Source organism: Bos taurus, chromosome 21 (genome assembly GCF_002263795.3).
Source record: "Bos taurus isolate L1 Dominette 01449 registration number 42190680 breed Hereford chromosome 21, ARS-UCD2.0, whole genome shotgun sequence".
Lineage (NCBI taxonomy): Eukaryota > Metazoa > Chordata > Mammalia > Artiodactyla > Bovidae > Bos > Bos taurus.
The window spans coordinates 56,336,213-56,355,789 of record NC_037348.1 but is presented as its reverse complement, the minus strand read 5'-3'; the positions used below and the strand labels follow the sequence as shown (position 1 = coordinate 56,355,789).

Here is a 19,577-nt window from a genome sequence, read left to right as displayed (position 1 = left end):
TGTCCAATTCTTTGCAACCCTATGGACTTACGCGCCAGGCTCCTTTGTCCATGGGCTTCTCCAGGCAAGAATACTGGAGTGGGTTGCGATGCCCTCCTCTAGGGGCTCTTCCTGACCCGGGGATCGAACCTGCATCTCTTACGTCTCTTGCATTGGCAGGTGGGTTCTTTACCACAAGCACCACCTGGGAAGGCCTCAGTGCTGCTGCTGCTGCTGCTGCTAAGTCGCTTCAGTTGTGTCCGACTCTGTGCGACCCCATAGACGGCAGCCCACCAGGCTCCCCCATCCCCGGGATTCTCCAGGCAAGAACACTGGAGTGGGTTGCCATTTCCTTCTCCAATGCATGAAAGTGAAGAGTGAAAGTGAAGTCACACAGTCGTGTCCGACTCTTCGCAACCCCATGGATTGCAGCCCACCAGGCTCCTCCATCCATGGGATTTTCCAAGCAAGAGTACTGGAGTGGGGTGCCATTGCCTTCTCCGTCAGTGGTGTTAAATACATGCAAATATTCTGCAACCATAACCAACATCCATCTCCTTAACTCTCTTCATCTTAAAACTTTATACCTTTTGAAAATAAATCCCCACACCCCTCTTCCCCACAGCTTCTCACAACTACCATTCTATTTTTTGTTTCTATGATTTTGATTACTCTGGTGCCTCATATAAGTGGAATCATACAGTATTTGTCCTTTTGTGACTAGATTATTTGTGACTAGATTATTTCACATAGCATAATGGCCTTAAGCTTCATACATATAATAGCTTGTATCAGGGTTTTCTTCATGATTAAGGCTGAATAATAATTGTACTGTATAGATGACATTTAGCTTGTCCATTTGTCCATCAGTGGACACTTGGGTTGCTTCTGTGTTTATCTATTGTGAATAGTGTTGCCACGAACACAGGTATACAGATACATCTTTAAGACCTGCTTTTAATTCTTTTGTTGTTTTTTTTTTCTTTTTTTCTTTTTTTATACATGTGTTCCCCATCCTGAACCCTCCTCCCTCCTCCCTCCCCATACCATCCCTCTGGGTCGTATTCTTTTGGGTATATACTCAGAAGTGGCATTTCAGAATCATATGATAATTTTACTTTTAATTTTTTGAGGATCTGCAATACTATTTTACACAGCACTGTAATATTTTACATTCTGATTTCCAGTGTAAAATGGTTCCAGTTTCTCCATAACATTGCCAACACTTGTTATTTTCTGGTCTTTTGATAGCAATCTTCCTTCTGGGTGTGAAGAGGTTGTTGTTATTGTTGATCAGTCACTAGTCAGGTCAACTATTTGTGACCACATGGACTGTAGCATTCCAGGCTTCCCAGTCCATCACCAACTCCTGGACCTTGCTAAAACTCATGTCCACTGAGTCAGTGATGCCATCCAACCATCTCATCCTCTGTTGTCCCCTTCTCCTGCCTTCAATCTTTCCCAGCATCAGGGTCTTTTCCAATGAGTCGGTTCTTGGCATCAGGTGGCCAGAGTATGAGAGCTTCAGCTTTAGCATCAGTCCTTCCAATGAATACTCAGGACTGATTTCCTTTAGGATTGAGTGGTTTAACTTCCTTGCTGTCCAAGGGACTCTCAAGAGTCTTCTCCAACACCACAGTTCAAAAGCATCAGTTCTTTGGTGCTCAACTTTCTTTATGGTCCAACTCTCACATCTGTACATGACTACTGGAAAAACTATAGCTTTGACTAGATGGACCTTTATTGGCAAAGCAATGTCTCTGCTTTTTAATACGCTGTCTAAGATGGTCATAGCTTTTCTTCCAAGGAGCAAGTGTCTTTTAATTTCATGGATGCAGTACCATCTGCAGTGATTTTGGAGCCCCCAAAAATAAAGTCTGTCACTGTTTCCATTGTTTCCCCATCTATTTGCCATAAAGTGATGGGATCGAATACCATAATCTTTGTTTTCTGAGTGTTGAGTTTTAAGCCAGCTTTTCCACGCTCCCCTTTCACTTTCATCAAGAGGCTAAAGGAACTAAAGTTCCTTTTCACTTTCTGCCATAAGGGTGGTGTCATCTGCATAACTGAAGTTATTAATATTTCTTCCCAGAATCTTGATTCCAGCTTGTGCTTCATCCAGCCCAGTGTTTCTCATGATGTACTCTGCATATAAGTTTAATAAGCAGGGTGACAATATATAGCTTTGTCGTACTCCTTTCCCAGTTTTTTGAACCAGTCAGTTGTTCAATGTCCGGTTCTAGCAATTGCTTCTTGACAGACATACAGGTCTCTTGGGAGACAGATAATGTATCTGGCATTCCGATCTTTTTCAGAATCTTCCACAGTTTTTTGTGATCCACACAGTCAAAGTCTTTAATGGAGTCAATGAAGCTGAAATAGATGTTTTTCTGGAACTCTCTTGCTTTTTCTATGACCCAGTAAATGTTGGCAATTTGATCTCTGGTTCCTCTGCCTTTTCTAAATCCAGCTATACATCTGAGAGTTCTCAGTTCACATGCTGTTGAAGCCTAGCTTGAAGGATTTGACCATAACTTTACTAGCATGTTGGAGAAGGCAATGGCACCCTACTCCAGTACTCTTGCCTGGAAAATCCCATGGACGGAGGAGCCTGGTGGGCTGCAGTCCATGGGGTCGCTAAGAGTCGGGCATGACTGAGCGACTTCACTTTCACTTTTCACTTTCATGCATTGGAGAAAGAAATGGCAACCCACTCGAGTGTTCTTGCCTGGAGAATCCCAGGGACGAAGGAGCCTAGTGGGCTGCCATCTATGGGGTCGCACAGGGTCGGACACGACTGAAGCGACTTAGCAGCAGCAGTAGCAGTTACTAGCATGTGAAAGGAAAGCAATTGTGCGGTAGTTTGAGCATTCTTTGGCATTGCCTTTCTTTGAGATTGGAATGAAAACTGACCATTTTCCAGTTCTGAGTTTTCCAAATTTGCTGACATATTGAGTGCAGCACTTTAACAGCATTATCGCTTTGGATTTTAAATATTTCTGCTGGAATTCCATTATGCCCACTAGCTTTGCTGTAGTAATACTTTCTAAGACCCACTTGACTTTGCACTCCAGGATGTCTGGCTCTAGGTGAGTGACCACACCATCACAATTCCAGGTCTTTAAGACCATTTTTGCATAGTTCTTCTATGTATTCTAGCCATCTCTTCTTAATATTTTCTGCTTCTGCTAGGTCCATACCATTTCTGCCCTTTACTGTGCCCATCCTTGCACGAAATGATCCCTCAATGTCTCTAATTTTCTTGAAGAGATTTCTAGTCATTCCCATTGTATTGCATTCCTCTATTATTTGCATTACTCATTTAAGAAGGCCTTCTTATCTCTCCTTGCTATTCTCTGGAACTCTGCATTTATTTGGTTTTATCTTTCCTTTTCTCCCTTGCCTTTCTCTTTTCTTCTTTTCTTGGCTCTTTGTAAAGCCTCCTCAGACAACCACTTACCTTCTTGCATTTCTTTTTCTTTGGGATGACTTTGGTCACTGCCTCCTGTACAGTGTTGTTGTTGTTGTTCAGTCGCTCAGTGGTGTCCAACTGTTTGTGACCCCATGGACTGCAGCATGCTAGGCTTCCCTGTCCTTCACCATCTCCTGGAGTTTACTCAAACTCATATTCATTGAGTTGGTGATGCCATCCAACCATCTCATCCTCTTATCCCTTTTCCTCCTGCCTTCAATCTTTCCCAGCATCAGGGTATTTTCCAGTGAGTCAGTTCTTTGCATCAGGTGGCCAAAGTATTGAAGCTTGAGCCTCAACGTCAGTCCTTCCAGTGAATATCAGTCTTGATTTCCTTTAGGATTGACTAGTTTATCTCCTTGCAGTCCAAGGGACTTTTGAGAGTCTTCTCCAACACCACAGTTCAAAAGCATCAATTTTTTGGTGCTCAGCTTTCTTTATAGTCCAACTCTCACATCCATACATGACCACTGGAAAAACCATAGCTTTGACTAGGTGGACCTTTGTTGAGAAAGTAATGTCTCTGCTTTTCAATATGCTGTCTAGGTTGGTCATAACTTTTTTTCCAAGGAGCATGAGTCTTTTAATTTCATGGCTGCAGTCACCACCTGCAGTGATTTTGGAGCCCAAGAAAATAAAGTCTGTCACTGTTTCCACTATTTCCCCATCTATTTGTCATGAAGTGATGGGACTGGATGCCACGATCTTCGTTTTTTGAAAGTTGAGTTTTAAGCCAGCTTTTTCACTGTCCTCTTTCACCTTCATCAAGAGGCTCTTTAGTTCTTCTCCCATAAGGGTGGTGTCATCTGCATATTTGAAGTTATTGATATTTCTCCTGGCAATCTTGATTCCAACTTGTGCTTCATCCAGCCCAGGACTTTGCATGATGTACTCTGCATATAAGTTGAATAGGCAGGGTGACAATATACAGCCTTGACATACTCCTTTCCCAATTTGAAACCTGTCTGTTGTTCCATGTCCAGTTCTAACTTGCTTCTTGACCCACATACAGATTTCTCAGGAGGCAGGTAAGATGGTCTGGTATTCTGATCTCTTGAAGAATTTTCCACTGTTGTGATCCACACAGTCAAAGGCTTTGGCGTAGTCAATAAAGTAGAAGTAGACGTTTTTCTGGAACTGTCTTGCTGTTTTGATGATCCAGCAGATATTGGTGATTTGATCTCTGGTTCCTCTGCCTTTTTTAAATCCACCTTGAACATCTGGAAGTTCACGGTTCATGTACTGTTGAAGCCTGGCTTGGAGAATTTTGAGTATTACTTTGCTAGTGTGTGAAATGAGTGCAATTGTGCAGTAGTTTGAACATTCTTTGGCATTGCCTTTCTTTGGGATTGGAATGAAAACTGACCTTTTCCAGTCCTGTGGCCACTGCTGAGTTTTCCAAATCTGCTGGCATATTGAGTGCAGCACTTTCACAGCATCATCTTTTAGGATTTGAAATAGCTCAACTGGAATTCCATCACCTCCACTAGCTTTGTTTGTATAGATGCTTCCTAAGGCCCACTTGACTTCACATTCCAGGGTGTCTGGCTCTAGGTGAGTGATCAAGCCATTGTGGTTATCTGGATCATGTTGTTGCCACCTCTGCTTAATATCTTCTGCTTCTGTTAGGTCCATACCATTTCTGTCCTTTATTGTGCCCATCTTTGCATGAAATGTTCCCTTGGTATCTCTAATTCTCTTGAAGAGATCTCTAGTCTTTCTCATTCTAATGTTTTCCTCTATTTCGTTGCATTGATCATTGATCAATCACATTGATCAGTTGCATTATATACACTGGGAAATCAAAAAAATTCATGTGACTCACTTTATTGCAATATTTGCTTTATTAGAAACAAAGTTGCAGCATCTCCAAGATATTCTTGTTCATCTCCATGACTTATTCATTTTATAATTGAAATTTTGTAGTCTTTGATTCCCTTCACTCAGTTACTCCTTTTTTTTTAATTTTTAAAAAATGCATTTATTTTTAATTGAAGGATAATTACTTTACAATATTGTGTTGGTTTCTGTCATACATCAATGCGAATCAGCCATAGGTATACATCTGTCCCCTGACTCTTGAACCTCCCTACCACCTCCTGTCCCAGCCCACCTCTCTAGGGTTTTTACGGAGCCCCAGTTTGAGTTCCCTGAGTCGTACAGCAAATTCCGATTGACTATCTGTTTTACAGATGGTAGTGTATTTGGTTCCGTGTTACTCTCTCCATTCATCCCACTCTCTCCTTCCTCCCCCCACCACTGTGACCACAAGTCTGTTCTCTATGTCTGCGGTCTCCATTGCTGCCCTGCAAGTAGGGTCATCAGTACCATCTTTCTAGATTCCATATATATACGTTAATATTTGTTTTTCTCTTTGTGACTTACTTCACTCCATATAATAGGCTCTTGTTTCTTCCTTATTTTTAATGTAAATATTTATAGTAACAAATTACTCCCATAGTACCACTTTCACTTCGTCCCGTAAGTTTTGGCATATTGTAGTTTCATTTTCATTTGCCTCTAAGTATTTTACAGTTTCCCTTGTGATTTATTCTTTGGTAGTTGCTAGTTTTAATGTGCTTTATTTAGTTCCCGCAATTTTGGAATTTTACAGTTTCTTTATTAATGATTTTTAACATCATCTCCTTGTGGTCAGAGGAGATACTTTATGTGATACTGACTTTTTTATAGGTTCAACATATAAATGAGGTCCTATAGTACTTTCTCTGACTTATTTCATTTAGCATAATGCCCTCAAGTTTCCTCCATTGTTGCATATGGCAGGGTTTCCTTCTTTTTAGTGGCCAAATAATATTCTTTTGTGTATATGTACCACATTTTCTTTATCGATTCATCTGTTGGTGAACATTGAGGTTGTTTCCATATTTCAGTTATTCTGAACAATGCTTTAATGAAAATGGGGATGTAACTATCTATTCAAGATAGTGATTTCATTTCCTTTGGATATATACCCAAAAGTTGAATTGCTGGATCATATGGTATTTTCAGTCTTAATTTTTTATGGTGTCTTCACACTGTTTTTCACAGTGGCTGCACCAATTTACATTCCCACCAACAGTGTACAAGTGTTCTCTTTTCTCTAAATCTTAACTATCACTTTTTATCTTTAGTCTTTTTGATAATAACTGAGATGTCTAGTCTTTAATATCTGGTTCTAAAAATGGAAAAGGGGGAGAAATTAAGGAGTAAATAAGGGTTGGAAAAGCCCAGGCCCTTTAAATTCCCTGGAAGTCATTTCAGCCAAGGGAGAGTGAGACTTGCAACACTGAGAGATGTGCAAAAAGAATGGCCACCCTCCTTTTTGTCTGCACTTGTGTAATAAGAAGCCACAATCAGCAAACAGAACACAGATCCGCAATATTTGGAGGACGAAGTTCTTTTTGCCCACTCTGGTTCCTGTAAGCTGTGTGCAACTGCCCCAGAAACATATGCATAACTGTTTGCCATGAGACTGAAAATGGAGGATGGGTAGCCTCTACTGTGTTAAGAGCTGAAATTAACCACAATTTACTATCCAAGTCTTCCTCTGAAAGTTGCAAGCCTTCAATAGACTCCAGAGTTCCCAAAGAGTTACATCAGACAGAATCTTCCGGTGCAATTGTTGTCCATGTGGGGAGAGAGATTCCTAGTGCAACCTACTCTACCGTCTTCCCAGAATCCTCCGGCAGGGATGGGGTGATGGTGGTAGATTTTTAGGATCTACAAAAGTAGGATCCTATGAACAACCCTAAAGCAGGGGAACTCTGAAACATGCTTTATTCTCATTTATAATGTCACTCTACCCAAAGACGATTAATACTAACAGCTCCCACACGCTGAGCTACTGCAGTTGTATTCAGAATGTTACAAGTATCATCTCATTTAATATTCACCACAACCAAGGTGAAGTGGGTAGTGTTAGTTACTTTTACAGATTAAATTGATACCCACAGCTTGTAAGAGGTGGAGTTGGGTAAATGATATATGGCTCTCCCTTTACTTGGTTTGGCAATCAGAAGCCTGCTAGAAACAGCACAAGTAGCTCCCATACTTCGGCCTGATGTGAATAGCTGACTCTTTGGAAAAGATCTTGATGCTAGGAAAGATTGAGGGAAATAAGAGAAGGCAACAGAGGGTGAGATGGTCAGATGGCATCACTGACTCACTGGAAATGAGTTTGAGCAAATTCAGAGAAATAATGAAGGACAGGGAAGCCTAGATGTTCATGGGGTCACAAAGAGTCAGACGCAACTTAGCAAATGAAGAGCAACAGATTGAAATTCAAAGGGATGAGCCTTTCAGTGCACCAAACAAGGAAGAGAGTCAGAGAATGGATCCAGGGGAATAGTCAAATAGAGAATAAACACATATTAGAAACAAAAGTCAAAATAGACTAAGCAAGATTACTTTGGAAATAGTAAAAATAACTAACACTTAAGAAAACTAAACTAACTTGACAATATAAACTATTAAAAATCATAGATATAAACTATAGAAACATGTCTACATATAGAATGAATAAGTAAGTAGAATCTCAGATGACAAATATTGATGCTAAAGATCAAGAACTTATAAGTGGTGGGGATTTTCTGTGATGAACAAAGGTGGTGGTTCCATATTTCTCTTCCTGGCACATTGTAGCTCTGTAATATGAATGAATGAATCAATACTGAAAATAGTAAGAATAAAGGAAACCAAAATTGATAAGACATTAAATTTTTAGCTGAAAGCAAAACCAATAAAGAAAGCAAAAACACTTCTGGATTATTTGACGTAGAAAATGTAAATCAATGTTAAAGGCACAAAAGATTCAAGCCAACCTTGGTTTTTCCTCTGCTGCAACAAATAATATCACATATTCTTTTAAAGAAACTTTGGAGAAAAAGGTTACCTAAGAATCTGGAGCCAGTTCAACCCAAGTGGCTCACTGGTAAACATTCAGCCTGCCAAAGCAGGAAACGCAGGAGACGCAGGTGTGATCCCTGGGTCAGGAAGATCTCCTGTGGAGGAAATGGCAACCGAGTCCAGTACACTTGCCTGGAAAATCCCATGGACAGAGGAGCCTGGCGGACTACAGTCCATGGTGTCACAAAGAGTCTGACACGGCTGACCAACTGTTCATGCACAACGAGTTGTTCATATGCAAAACCAACAGAAGAATGTTATAAACGTATTTCATCAAATATGAGCTTTATTGAGTATAAGATATACCTGGTTCTATTCACAGAAAGAAAGGAATAACTCTTCCAGTTAAACTTTAACACAGTGTTTTAATAATGATCATGGGTGATGCATGGATTATGCTGACGTTATTTCCCCAGCTTGGTGTGTGATAAGGCAATAATTTCATGTGTATCTTCACAGTAAAACATGTAAATTTATCTACTTATAGGCTTCTTTCCTCTTAGGTCATATAAAATAGTTGGTGAATGTTCTACAAGAAAATGCCGTAGTGTGGTAATTCTTTAGTGCCATTTGCTTTTTTTGATGAATATAGGCCGTGCTTTGTTTTCCTCTCTTGCTGAACCCACAGTAATTTTGTTTCAATACCAAATTATAATGTAATATTTTAAAGCATTTTAAGCAGCATTATAACTCAACATGTATTATACCAATGATCCAGGGAAGTAATGACAATATAAAGAACGGAGACAATATTGATATAGTGCCCATAGCTAACTGACTACTATGGCATCAGTGCCACCTAGTGGACGATGATTATAAGACATCAATTATAAAATGTTCATTTCCAAGATGTTAAAATATGAAAAAAGTCTATCTTCTGTTTATAGATGAAATACGGCATATTGAACCTTAGTAATTGTAATGGTTAATTTCATGTGTCAACTTGACTGAGCCAGTGAAAGTCGCTCAGTCATGTCCCACTCTTTCTGACCGCCCACCAGGCACCTCTGTCCATGGAATGAATTCTCCAGGCAAGAACACTGGAGTGGGTTGCCATGCTCTCCTCCAGGGGATCCTCCCAACCCAGGGATCGAACCCAGGTCTCCCACATTGCAGGCAGATTCTTTACCATCTGAGCTACCAGTTCAGTTCAATTCACTCAGTCGTGTCCGACTCTTTGCAACCCCAGGAACCGCAGCACGCCAGGCCTCCCTGTCCATCACCAACTCCTGGAGTCCACCCAAACCCGTGTCCATTGAGTCAGTGATACCATCCAACCATTTCATCCCCTCTCGTCCCCTTCTCCTCCTGCCCTCAATCTTTCCCAGCATCAGGGTCTTTTCAAATGAGTCAGCCCTTCCTACCAGGTGGCCAAAGCATTGGAGTTTCAGCTTCAACATCAGTCCTTCCAATGAACACCCAGGACTGATCTCCTTTAGGATGGACTGGTTGGATCTCCTTGCAGTCTAAGGGACTTTCAAGAGTCTTCTCTAACACCACAGTTCAAAAGCATCAATTCTTTGGCACTCAGCTTTCTTTATAGTCCAACTCTCACATCCATACATGACCACTGGAAAAACCAAAACCTTGATTAGACGGACCTTTGTTGACAAAGTAATGTCTCTGCTTTTAAATATGCTATTTAGGTTGGTCATAACTTTCCTTCCAAGGAGTAAGAGTCTTTTAATTTCATGGCTGCAGTCACCATCTGATTTTGGAGCCCAGAAAAATAAAGTTTGCCACTGTTTCCCCATCTATTTGCCATGAAGTGATGAGACCAGATGCCATGATCTTTGTTTTCTGAATGTTGAGCTTTAAGCCAACTTTTTCACTCTCCACTTTCACTTTCATCAAGGGGCTCTTTAGTTCTTCTTCACTTTCTGCCATAAGGGTGGTGTCATCTGCATATCTGAGGTTATTGATATTTCTCCCAGCAATCTTGATTCCAGCTGTGTTTCTTCCAGCCCAGCATTTCTCATGATGTACTCTGCATAGAAGTTAAATAAGCAGGGTGACAATATACAGCCTTGACGTACTCCTTTTCCTATTTGGAACCCATCTGTTGTTCCATGTCCAGTTCTAACTGTTGCTTCCTGACCTGCATACAGGTTTCTCAAGAGGCAGGTCAGGTGGTCTGGTATTCCCATCTCTTTCAGAATTTTCCACAGTTTATTGTGATCCACACAGTCAAAGGCTTTGGCATAGTCAAGAAAGCAGAAATAGATGTTTTTCTGGAACTCTCTTGCTTTTTTGATGATCCAGCAGATGTTGGCAATTTGATCTCTGGTTCCTCTGCCTTGTCTAAAACCAGCTTGAACATCTGGAAGTTCATGGTTCATGTATTGCTGAAGCCTGGCTTGGAGAATTTTAAGCATCACTTTACTAGCATGTGAGATGAGTGCAATTGTGCAGTAGTTTGAACATTCTTTGGCATTGTGTTTCTTTGGGATTGGAATGAAGACTGACCTTTTCCAGTCCTGTGGCCACTGCTGAGTTTTCCAAATTTGCTGGCGTATTGAGTGCAGCACTTTCACAGCATCATCTTTCAGGATTTGAAATAGCTCAACTGGAATTCCATCACCTCCACTAGCTTTGTTCGTAGTGATGTTTCCTAAGTCCCACTTGACTTCACATTCCAGGGTGTCTGGCTCTAGGTGAGTGATCACAGCATCATGATTCCAAGGGGTGCCCATAGTAAACATATTTCTGCACGTGTCTGTGTGGCTGTTTCTGGACCAGATTAACATTTGAATCTATAGACTGCCCTGCCCAGTATGGGTGGGTATCATCCAGTCTGTTGAAGACCTAAATAGAACAAAAAGGTGGAGGAGAGAGGAATTCACCCCTTCTGCTTCTTGTTGCACCTGCTCAAGTTGGGACGTTTGTTTTCTGCTCTCCCACCCAACAACCCAGTTCTCAGGCCTTTGGGCTCCAATTAGGAGTCACACCACCAACTGTCCTGGTGCTTGCACTTCTTCTCTACCTTGCAGACAGCAGATCATAGAACTTCTCAGCCTCCATAATTGCATGAGGTAATTCCTCATAAATTTCTTAATAACTAAATGTATATATTGGCTTGTCCAGGGTGATTCTGGTGAGAGAGGCTGGGTTTTATACATGTACCCCTCGAGGCTAAAGTCAGTAGGATTTCCTGATGGATTTGATACAGGGTGTGACAGAAAGAGAGGTGTTAAGAATGGCACCATGGTTTCTGGACTGAGCAGCAGGAATAATGCAGTTCCCTTATTGGAGATGAGGAGGACTTCCCTAGTGGCTCAGATGGTAAAGAATCTTCCCGCAATGCGAGAGATCATTGTTTTATCTCTGGATTGAGAAGATCTGCAGAGAAGGGAATGGCTACCCACTCCAGTATTCTTGCTGGAGAGGAACCTGGTGAGCTACAGTCCATGGGGTCACAAACAGACACGACTGGGTGAGTAACAAGGCTGAACATGGAGGAAGTTTGTGTGAGGGTTAGGAGTGTAGTATGGGATCATTTCCGTGGGAGATACATGGCTGACATGCATATGGAGATGTCATTAGACAGTTATAGATAAGTCTAGCATTCAGGAAAGAGTGAGATGGGAGGTTTCAATTTGGGAATCATCCACATAAAGATGTATTTAAAAACCTGAGACTGGACCATATATCTTGAGAGAGTGAGAGGAATAGATCTAAGAACTGAGTCCTGGGTCACTCCAGTATTTAGGGGTTGGGACAGGAGAATGGGCCAGGAGACCCTGGCCAAACTGGGCGGATGAGAGGGCTTGGTGGCTGGGGCTTGGATATCAGCTTTTCTCATACTGAGACTTGGGCGTCCATCGTCCATCCAGGAGAGGGCGCACTCTCTTTCAGTGGATCGATGTCTGGTCTAGTGAATGTTGCTGCACCACGAGATTACTGCCAGGACACAGGAGAAACATGAGATAACCAAGTCTGGTTCAACATATTAATCCTAGCATAGCTAATGACCCAGTGGTCTCTACTGATAATTCCCCTTGCCTACCCGAGGGTTATTTTCTCACTGCCTTCCACCTACTGCTGCTGCTAAGTCGCTTCAGTCGTGTCCGACCCTGTGCGACCCCATAGACAGCACACCACCAGGCTCCTCTGCCCCTGGGATTCTCCAGGCAAGAACACTGGAGTGGGTTGCCATTTCCTTCTCCAATGTATGAGAGTGAAAAGTGAAAGTGAAGTCGCTCAGTCGTGTCCGACTCTTCGCGATCCCATGGACTGTAGCCTACCAGGCTCCTTCGTCCATGGGATTTTCCAGGCAAGCGTACTGGATGGGTTGCCATTTCCTTCTCCACTTCCACCTACTGGGGAGTCTGATTTCAGTGTTATGAAGAGAACCCACCGCCAGGGGGAGCTAGCCCCCTTTCCTCCAGACATCTGCTCACTGTCCACCTGCTAATGAAATGGAGCTTGGAAAAAAACTTTCCGTGGACTTAACAAAAACTAACATGAATTTGCTAATTATGGAGTCTCAGAGCACTTCTCTCACCTCTTAGTTTAAATAGAGTTTTTATAAGGTAGAGTTTTAAAAGTTCTCTAGTTGTATCATCCAATACGTTGGCCACCTGATGTGAAGAACGGACTCACTGGAAAAGACCCTGATGCTGGAAAAGATTGAAGGCGAGAGGAGAGGGGGATGACCGAGAATGAGATAGTTTGATGGCATCACTGACTCAATGGACGTGAATTTGAGCAGGCTTCAGGAGTTGGTGATGGACAGGGAAGCCTGGCGTTCTGCAGTCCATGGGGTCGCAAAGAGTCGGACACAACTGAGCAACTGAACTGAACTGAAGTGTATCGTATCAATATCAAGTGATATCCATTTCTTTCCTAACAGGGTTAGGAAAATATAGTAAAATTGGATCTATTTCTGATAAAGTTTTCACTTTATACTATGACCACATGGGATTCATACATAAACTGACTCCAGACCACTTTGAAGCTGGTGGATCACTTGCTGCCTTTGGAAATTCTAAAGGTATTTTTGGACAGGTCAGTGATCTAATGTGTTGAAACAGTGTGCCTTGTTTTAATAGATGTCATATTCTATATACAGAGAAATAGGGAAAGTGTTTTCCTTGGGACAAACACTCTTAATACTCTTTGCTATTTTTAACTAAAGGAAAAACTTTCATATATCAGGGAACATCTCCAAAATCTTTTAAGTCCCATACAGAGCTTTATAGATTTACACACTCACCTGGAATATTTTCATATAAATGTTTTCACAGCAAACCACCAGATGTTCTAAACTAGATCCAACCCAGGTTTATGGTGAGTTTGACTCTCTCAAGGTTGACCTTAAAGAAACATGAGTTCTGTTTTTCCCCACTGTTGACTTTTCTTTCATACTAACCCTCACTTGTTTCTTCCTTTTCTAATGCTAACAGAGAAAGGAATAATCATCTGCATCACAGATGATACTTCATGCAGATTTTTCTAATAATTTTAATGTACAATGGGCCACTTATAAAGATAAGTAAGTAAGTGAAGTCGCTCAGTCGTGTCCGACTCTTTGCGACCCCAGGGACTGTAGCCCACCAGGCTTCTCTGTCCATGGGATTCTCCAGGCAAAAATACTGGAGTGGGTTGCCATTTCCTTCTCCAACTTATAAAGATATTTGAACCTACAAACTCATCACAGAACACATAATCATGATAATGAGTTCTCATCAGTGTATCAGCAAATAAACAGATTTTTTAACTGGGATCTAATAAAATCTGCACTTTAGCTTAAAGGATATAGAATAAAGGGTGACTCTGCTGCCACTGCTACTGCTGCTAAGTTGCTTTAGTCGTGTCCGACTCTGTGCGACCCCACAAACGGCAGCCCACCAGGCTCCTCTGTCCCTGGGATTCTCCAGGCAAGAACACTGGAGTGAGTTGCCATTTCCTCCTCCAATGCATGAAAGTGAAAAGTCAAAGTGAAGTCGCTCAGTCGTGTCCGACTCTTAGCGACCCCATGGACTGCAGCCTACCAGGCTCCTCTGTCCATGGGATTTTCCAGGCAAGAGTACTGGAGTGGGGGTGCCATTGCCTTCTCCAAGGGTGACTCTAGTTTTAATAAATCACTCAAAATTACCAGGCCAAGACTGTGGTTCAGAACACGGTGCTTTAACTTCCCTGTCTTCTGAGATACTGACAGGGAAAAAAGTGGAACTTCCTGGTGACAGTAAGATGCCATCATGTGACTCCCTGTGTAATTTATTCACCAGTCTGTTGTGTGGTGCTACATAGAAACAAATCATATCCTGTGATCAGCAGGGTAGCCCTAACCAAAAAAAGCAGTTACCTCAATTTTCACTAACTTCACAATTTGTAGAAAATGTTCTCTTATGTGAAAGTTTAAATTATTAAAATCAAAAGCCAAAATGGGTTTTTATACTCAGGGTGAGTGCATTCAAGGAATTTTCATTCAAGGAATTTGCACTCAATATTATCACCTCCCTCTCCCAAAACAAACTATATCTGTGTCCTCTCTGAATACACATGATCCATAAACCTTGTTTGGCTCTCAGTAGGTGCCAAATACTGTTGTGAATGCTTAATCTTTATAACAATTACTTATCCTCATTTTACCCACAAGGAAAACAAGGCACAGGGAGGGTAAATAATTCACCCCAAATTATACACACCACTGGTTAGTTCCTGGAATCAGGCATCAAATCAGTTTGGGGCAACAGGTTCAGGACCTGTGTTTTTAGTCACTATACTGTCTTTGCCAGGACTTGCACATTCTTTCATGGGATGTTCTTGCCACTCCCAGTCTCGAATGTCACACAGAACTCCTAAAGCCTTGTCAGTTTGCAAGAGTCCTTAAGCCATCCGTTCAATACATGCTCAGTCCCATGTGTATTCTCCTGGCATCTGTTTCCCTTTCTCAGCGAGTTCCCAAATTTCAGAGACCAGAGGCAAAGGCATGACAGAACATGGTCTGAACGGCACTGCTTGATGAGGGCTGCTCCATCAGACTGCAGCATCTACCCCTCCGTCCTCATGTCACAGCAACCAGGGCAACTCCAGCATCCCCTGGGGACTGGTCCCCACCTGTCTTCTCACTCCTACAATTTCCCAAAGCTGGACAAGGTCAGCATCAGAGAAGGGTATGTTGGAAAGATGACTTGCATATCAGAAATCTGGTCCAAAGTTGTCTGTGTTGAGAGAGAGAGGAAAAGCCTTGTGAACCTCCAGCCTCGAGGACTCAGCAGCAGCAGTACAGAGTTACCAGCATGACATGGTGGGAGTAGCTCTCAAGTGTCAGGAGGTGCTTCTCAGCCCCTTGCTTACAGAATACTCCAAACAAGAACCAAGTTCTAGAACCTGCACTTCTAAACTCCTCCCCCACATATGAGACAAGACACTCCTGTCTGCCATTGCAGCCTTCTATACAGGAATGTTAAACTGAACTTAACTCTTCAGAATTTCCTCTCCTCCTCAATAGAAAAGTGTGTTTTCCCTCCCATCTGCGTGGATATTCAGCGATATTCCTTCTATCGATAAGAAAAGCAGTATTGTTTTGATGTGAAATGGAAGCAAATCCATTATTTGTATTTTGTTGTAATGGAATTATGCTGTTGTTCAGTCGCTAAATCATGTTCAAGTCTTTGAAGCCCCATGGACTGTAGCACGCCAGGCTTCCCTATCCCTTCACTATCTCCTGGAGTTTGCTCCAACTCATGTGCACTGAGTTGGTGATGTCATCCACCCATCTCATCTTCTGTAGCCCCCTTCTCCTGCCCTCAATCTTTCCCAGCATTGGAGTCTTTTCCAATGAATCAGCTCTTTGCATCTGGTGGCCAAAATATTCGAGCTTCATCTTCAGCATCAGTCCTTCCAATGAATATTCAGGGTTAATTTCCTTTAGGATTGACAGTTTGTTCTCCTTGCAGTCTAAATAAATTCAATATTTTCTTTTTTCATGTTCCAGGCTTTTGACATGGGCTTTGACACTGCCCTTGCTCCACAGTATCTCACCTTAAATGAAATGATATTTTATGCATATGTGCCCAAGAATGAACCAAAGGACAGAGTACACACTAAGCAATTCTATGACATTCACTTTGGAAAATTGATACACTCCAGGTAGGTACTGATTAGCTTCACATTTTACTTAGATTGCACACTGGTATCTAAATTCTAAATTTTGAGCCTACTTTTTTGGAGTAATTTTCTTAGTCAAGGAGAGTAAGTCTTTTTAAACACCTTGCGAGATCATACACGTTTGTAGACTTCAAGGTGCTTTGCACAGTGCCCCAGTTTTAGGAATATGGGGCCAGGTTATCAGCACCATCAAGCCAAGCTAAAGAAATGTGTGCTTGTTGTCCTGAGTATCAAAAATGTCTGGGCTACACTGGGTACTGCTTATCCTCAGAGCTCACTCCCATGGCAGTTGTCATATGCCCTATGACAAGCAAATCTAACATAGAGGAGACCATCCTGCATGAAATACTGCCTGACAGGGTGTGCAGAGTTCTCAGGAATGCTTTCTCCCAAGATATTAGCAAGAGCCAATGACCCTGAAAGCTGCCTTTAAGGCTTAAAATCTTTGAAAAACAATATGAATTCTACAACTGCCCCCTCCCACACACACACATCTAACAACCAGAAAAGGAACAGTCTCAGATTACCAGAAACTCACCTGTTCCCAAACTGGTGAGCCTTGTTCCACCAGGTTGAAATCTCTCTATTGTACATCCACTGGGCTATCAACTAGATAATTTCCTATAGCCAACAGCTGCTGGAGAAGGAAATGGCACCCCACTCCAGTACTCTTGCCTGGAAAATCCCATGGATGGAGGAGCCTGGTGGGCTGCAGTCCATGGGGTTGCTAAGAGTCGGACACGACTGGGCGACTTCACTTTCACTTTTCACTTTCATGCATTGGAGAAGGAAATGGCAACCCACTCCAGTGTCCTTGCCTGGAGAATCCCAGGGACGGGGGAACCTGGTGGGCTCCCATCTATGGGGTCGCACAGTGTTGGACACAACTGAAGCAACTTAGCAGCAGCAGCAGCAGCCAACAGCTCCATACTCCACCCAACACCTCCCTCAGAGGTAGATATGCAGACAGGAAGCAAACATAATATAGCAGATGTTGGCATTAGGTTTTATTCCACAATGATTGTAGAACCTTCTGTCTCAAAGAAAAGTATCTGTGATCGTTGAGAACTATTTGTTTTTGATGGCTTTCGTATGTATGATATTACAGATCCATTAATGCCTGTTTATATAGGTATGTCTTTGTAGAAAACGTAGAGAATCACTCTTTAAAATTAACATATAATTAGTATCATCTCTATTAATATCAATTTTTATCCTAATTATTTTGAAAACATATGATAATTCTCTAAAAGATCAGAATGTTTAAAAAGCAGCATAGCATGTTCTGTGTACAGTCAGTAACTTTGCTCTACTTGCACAGAAACCAGAGAATGGGCATTTCTGAGGAAAGACATGGTAGCAAAGAGCCAGATCTGGGAACTGGAGGCAGGTGGGACTTCAACCAGAAAGGTCAAGGATTTGGGAGCCGGAGTCATGAGGTCAGCCATAGGCCAAAGGAAGATGTCTATATGGTCAGGGGTGAAGCAGGATGAGCCCTATATTTTCTTCTTCCACAAATAGTTTTTTAATACTTACTACATGCAAGGCACTTAGGGAGGTGCTGTGATAGAGTGAAAAGAAGAGAAAGCGAAAAGCAGAGGAGAAGAGGAAAGATATAAACATCTGAATGCAGAGTTCCAAAGAATAGCAAGAAGAGATAAGAAAGCCTTCTTCAGCCATCAATGCAAAGAAATAGAGGAAAACAACAGAATGGGAAAGACTAGGAATCTCTTCAAGAAAATCAGAGATACCAAAGGAACATTTCATGCACAGATGAGCTCGATAAAGGACAGAAATGGTGTGAACCTAACAGAAGCAGAAGATATTAAGAAGAGATGACCAAAGGAACATTTCATGCAAAGATAAGCTCGATAAAGGACAGAAATGTTATGGACCTAACAGAAGCAGAAGATATTAAGAAGAGATGGCAAGAATACACAGAAGAACTGTACAAAAAAGATCTTCACGACCCAGATAATCATGATGGTGTGATCACTGACCTAGAGCCAGACGTCCTGGAATGTGAAGTCAAGTGGGCCTTAGAAAGCATCACTATGAACAAAGCTAGTGGAGGTGATGGAATTCCAGTTGAGCTATTTCAAATCCTGAAAGATGATGCTGTGAAAGTGCTGCACTCAATATGCCAGCAAATTTGGAAAACTCAGCAGTGGCCACAGGACTGGAAAAGGTCAGTTTTCATTCCAATCCCAAAGAAAGGCAATGCCAAAGAATGCTCAAACTACCACACAATTGCACTCATCTCACACGCTAGTAAAGTAATGCTTAAAATTCTCCAAGCCAGGCTTCAGCAATATGTGAACCGTGAACTTCCTGATGTTCAAGCTGGTTTTAGAAAAGGCAGAAGAACCAGAGATCAAATTGCCAACATCTGCTGGATTATCAAAAAAAGCAAGAGAGTTCCAGAAAAACATCTATTTCTACTTTATTGACTATGCCAAAGCCTTTGACTGTGTGGATCACAATAAACTGTGGAAAATTCTGAAAGAGATGGGAATACCAGACCACCTGACCTGCCTCTTGTGAAATCTGTATGCAGGTCAGGAAGCAACAGTTAGAACTGGACATGGAACAACAGACTGGTTGTTGTACATCATGAGAAACGCTGGACTGGAAGAAACACAATCTGGAATCAAGATTGCCGGGAGAAATATCAATAACCTCAGATATGCAGATGACACCACCCTTATGGCAGAAAGTGAAGAGGAACTCAAAAGCATCTTGATGAAAGTGAAAGTGGAGAGTGAAAAAGTTGGCTTAAAGCTCAACATTCAGAAAACGAAGATCATGGCATCCGGTCCCACCACTTCATGGGAAATAGATGGGGAAACAGTGGAAACAGTGTCAGACTTTATTTTTCTGGGCTCCAAAATCACTATAGATGGTGACTGCAGCCATGAAATTAAAAGACACTTACTCCTTGGAAGGAAAGTTATGACCAACCTAGATAGCATATTCAAAAGCAGAGACATTACTTTGCCAATAAAGGTTCGTCTAGTCAAGGCTATGGTTTTTCCTGTGGTCACGTATGGATGTGAGAGTTGGACTGTGAAGAAGGCTGAGTGCCGAAGAATTGATGCTTTTGAGC

General features: G+C 41.9%; 1 protein-coding gene across 1 annotated transcript in view; it reads left to right on the top strand.

Moving 5' to 3' along the window:
* Positions 1-19,577, top strand: part of CATSPERB (cation channel sperm associated auxiliary subunit beta) — a 120,560-nt gene that overhangs the window by 62,968 nt on the left and 38,015 nt on the right. The window contains 2 exon segments of the mRNA XM_059879229.1: positions 13,209-13,363; positions 16,299-16,453. Coding sequence (XP_059735212.1) covers positions 13,209-13,363; positions 16,299-16,453 — 310 coding nt within the window.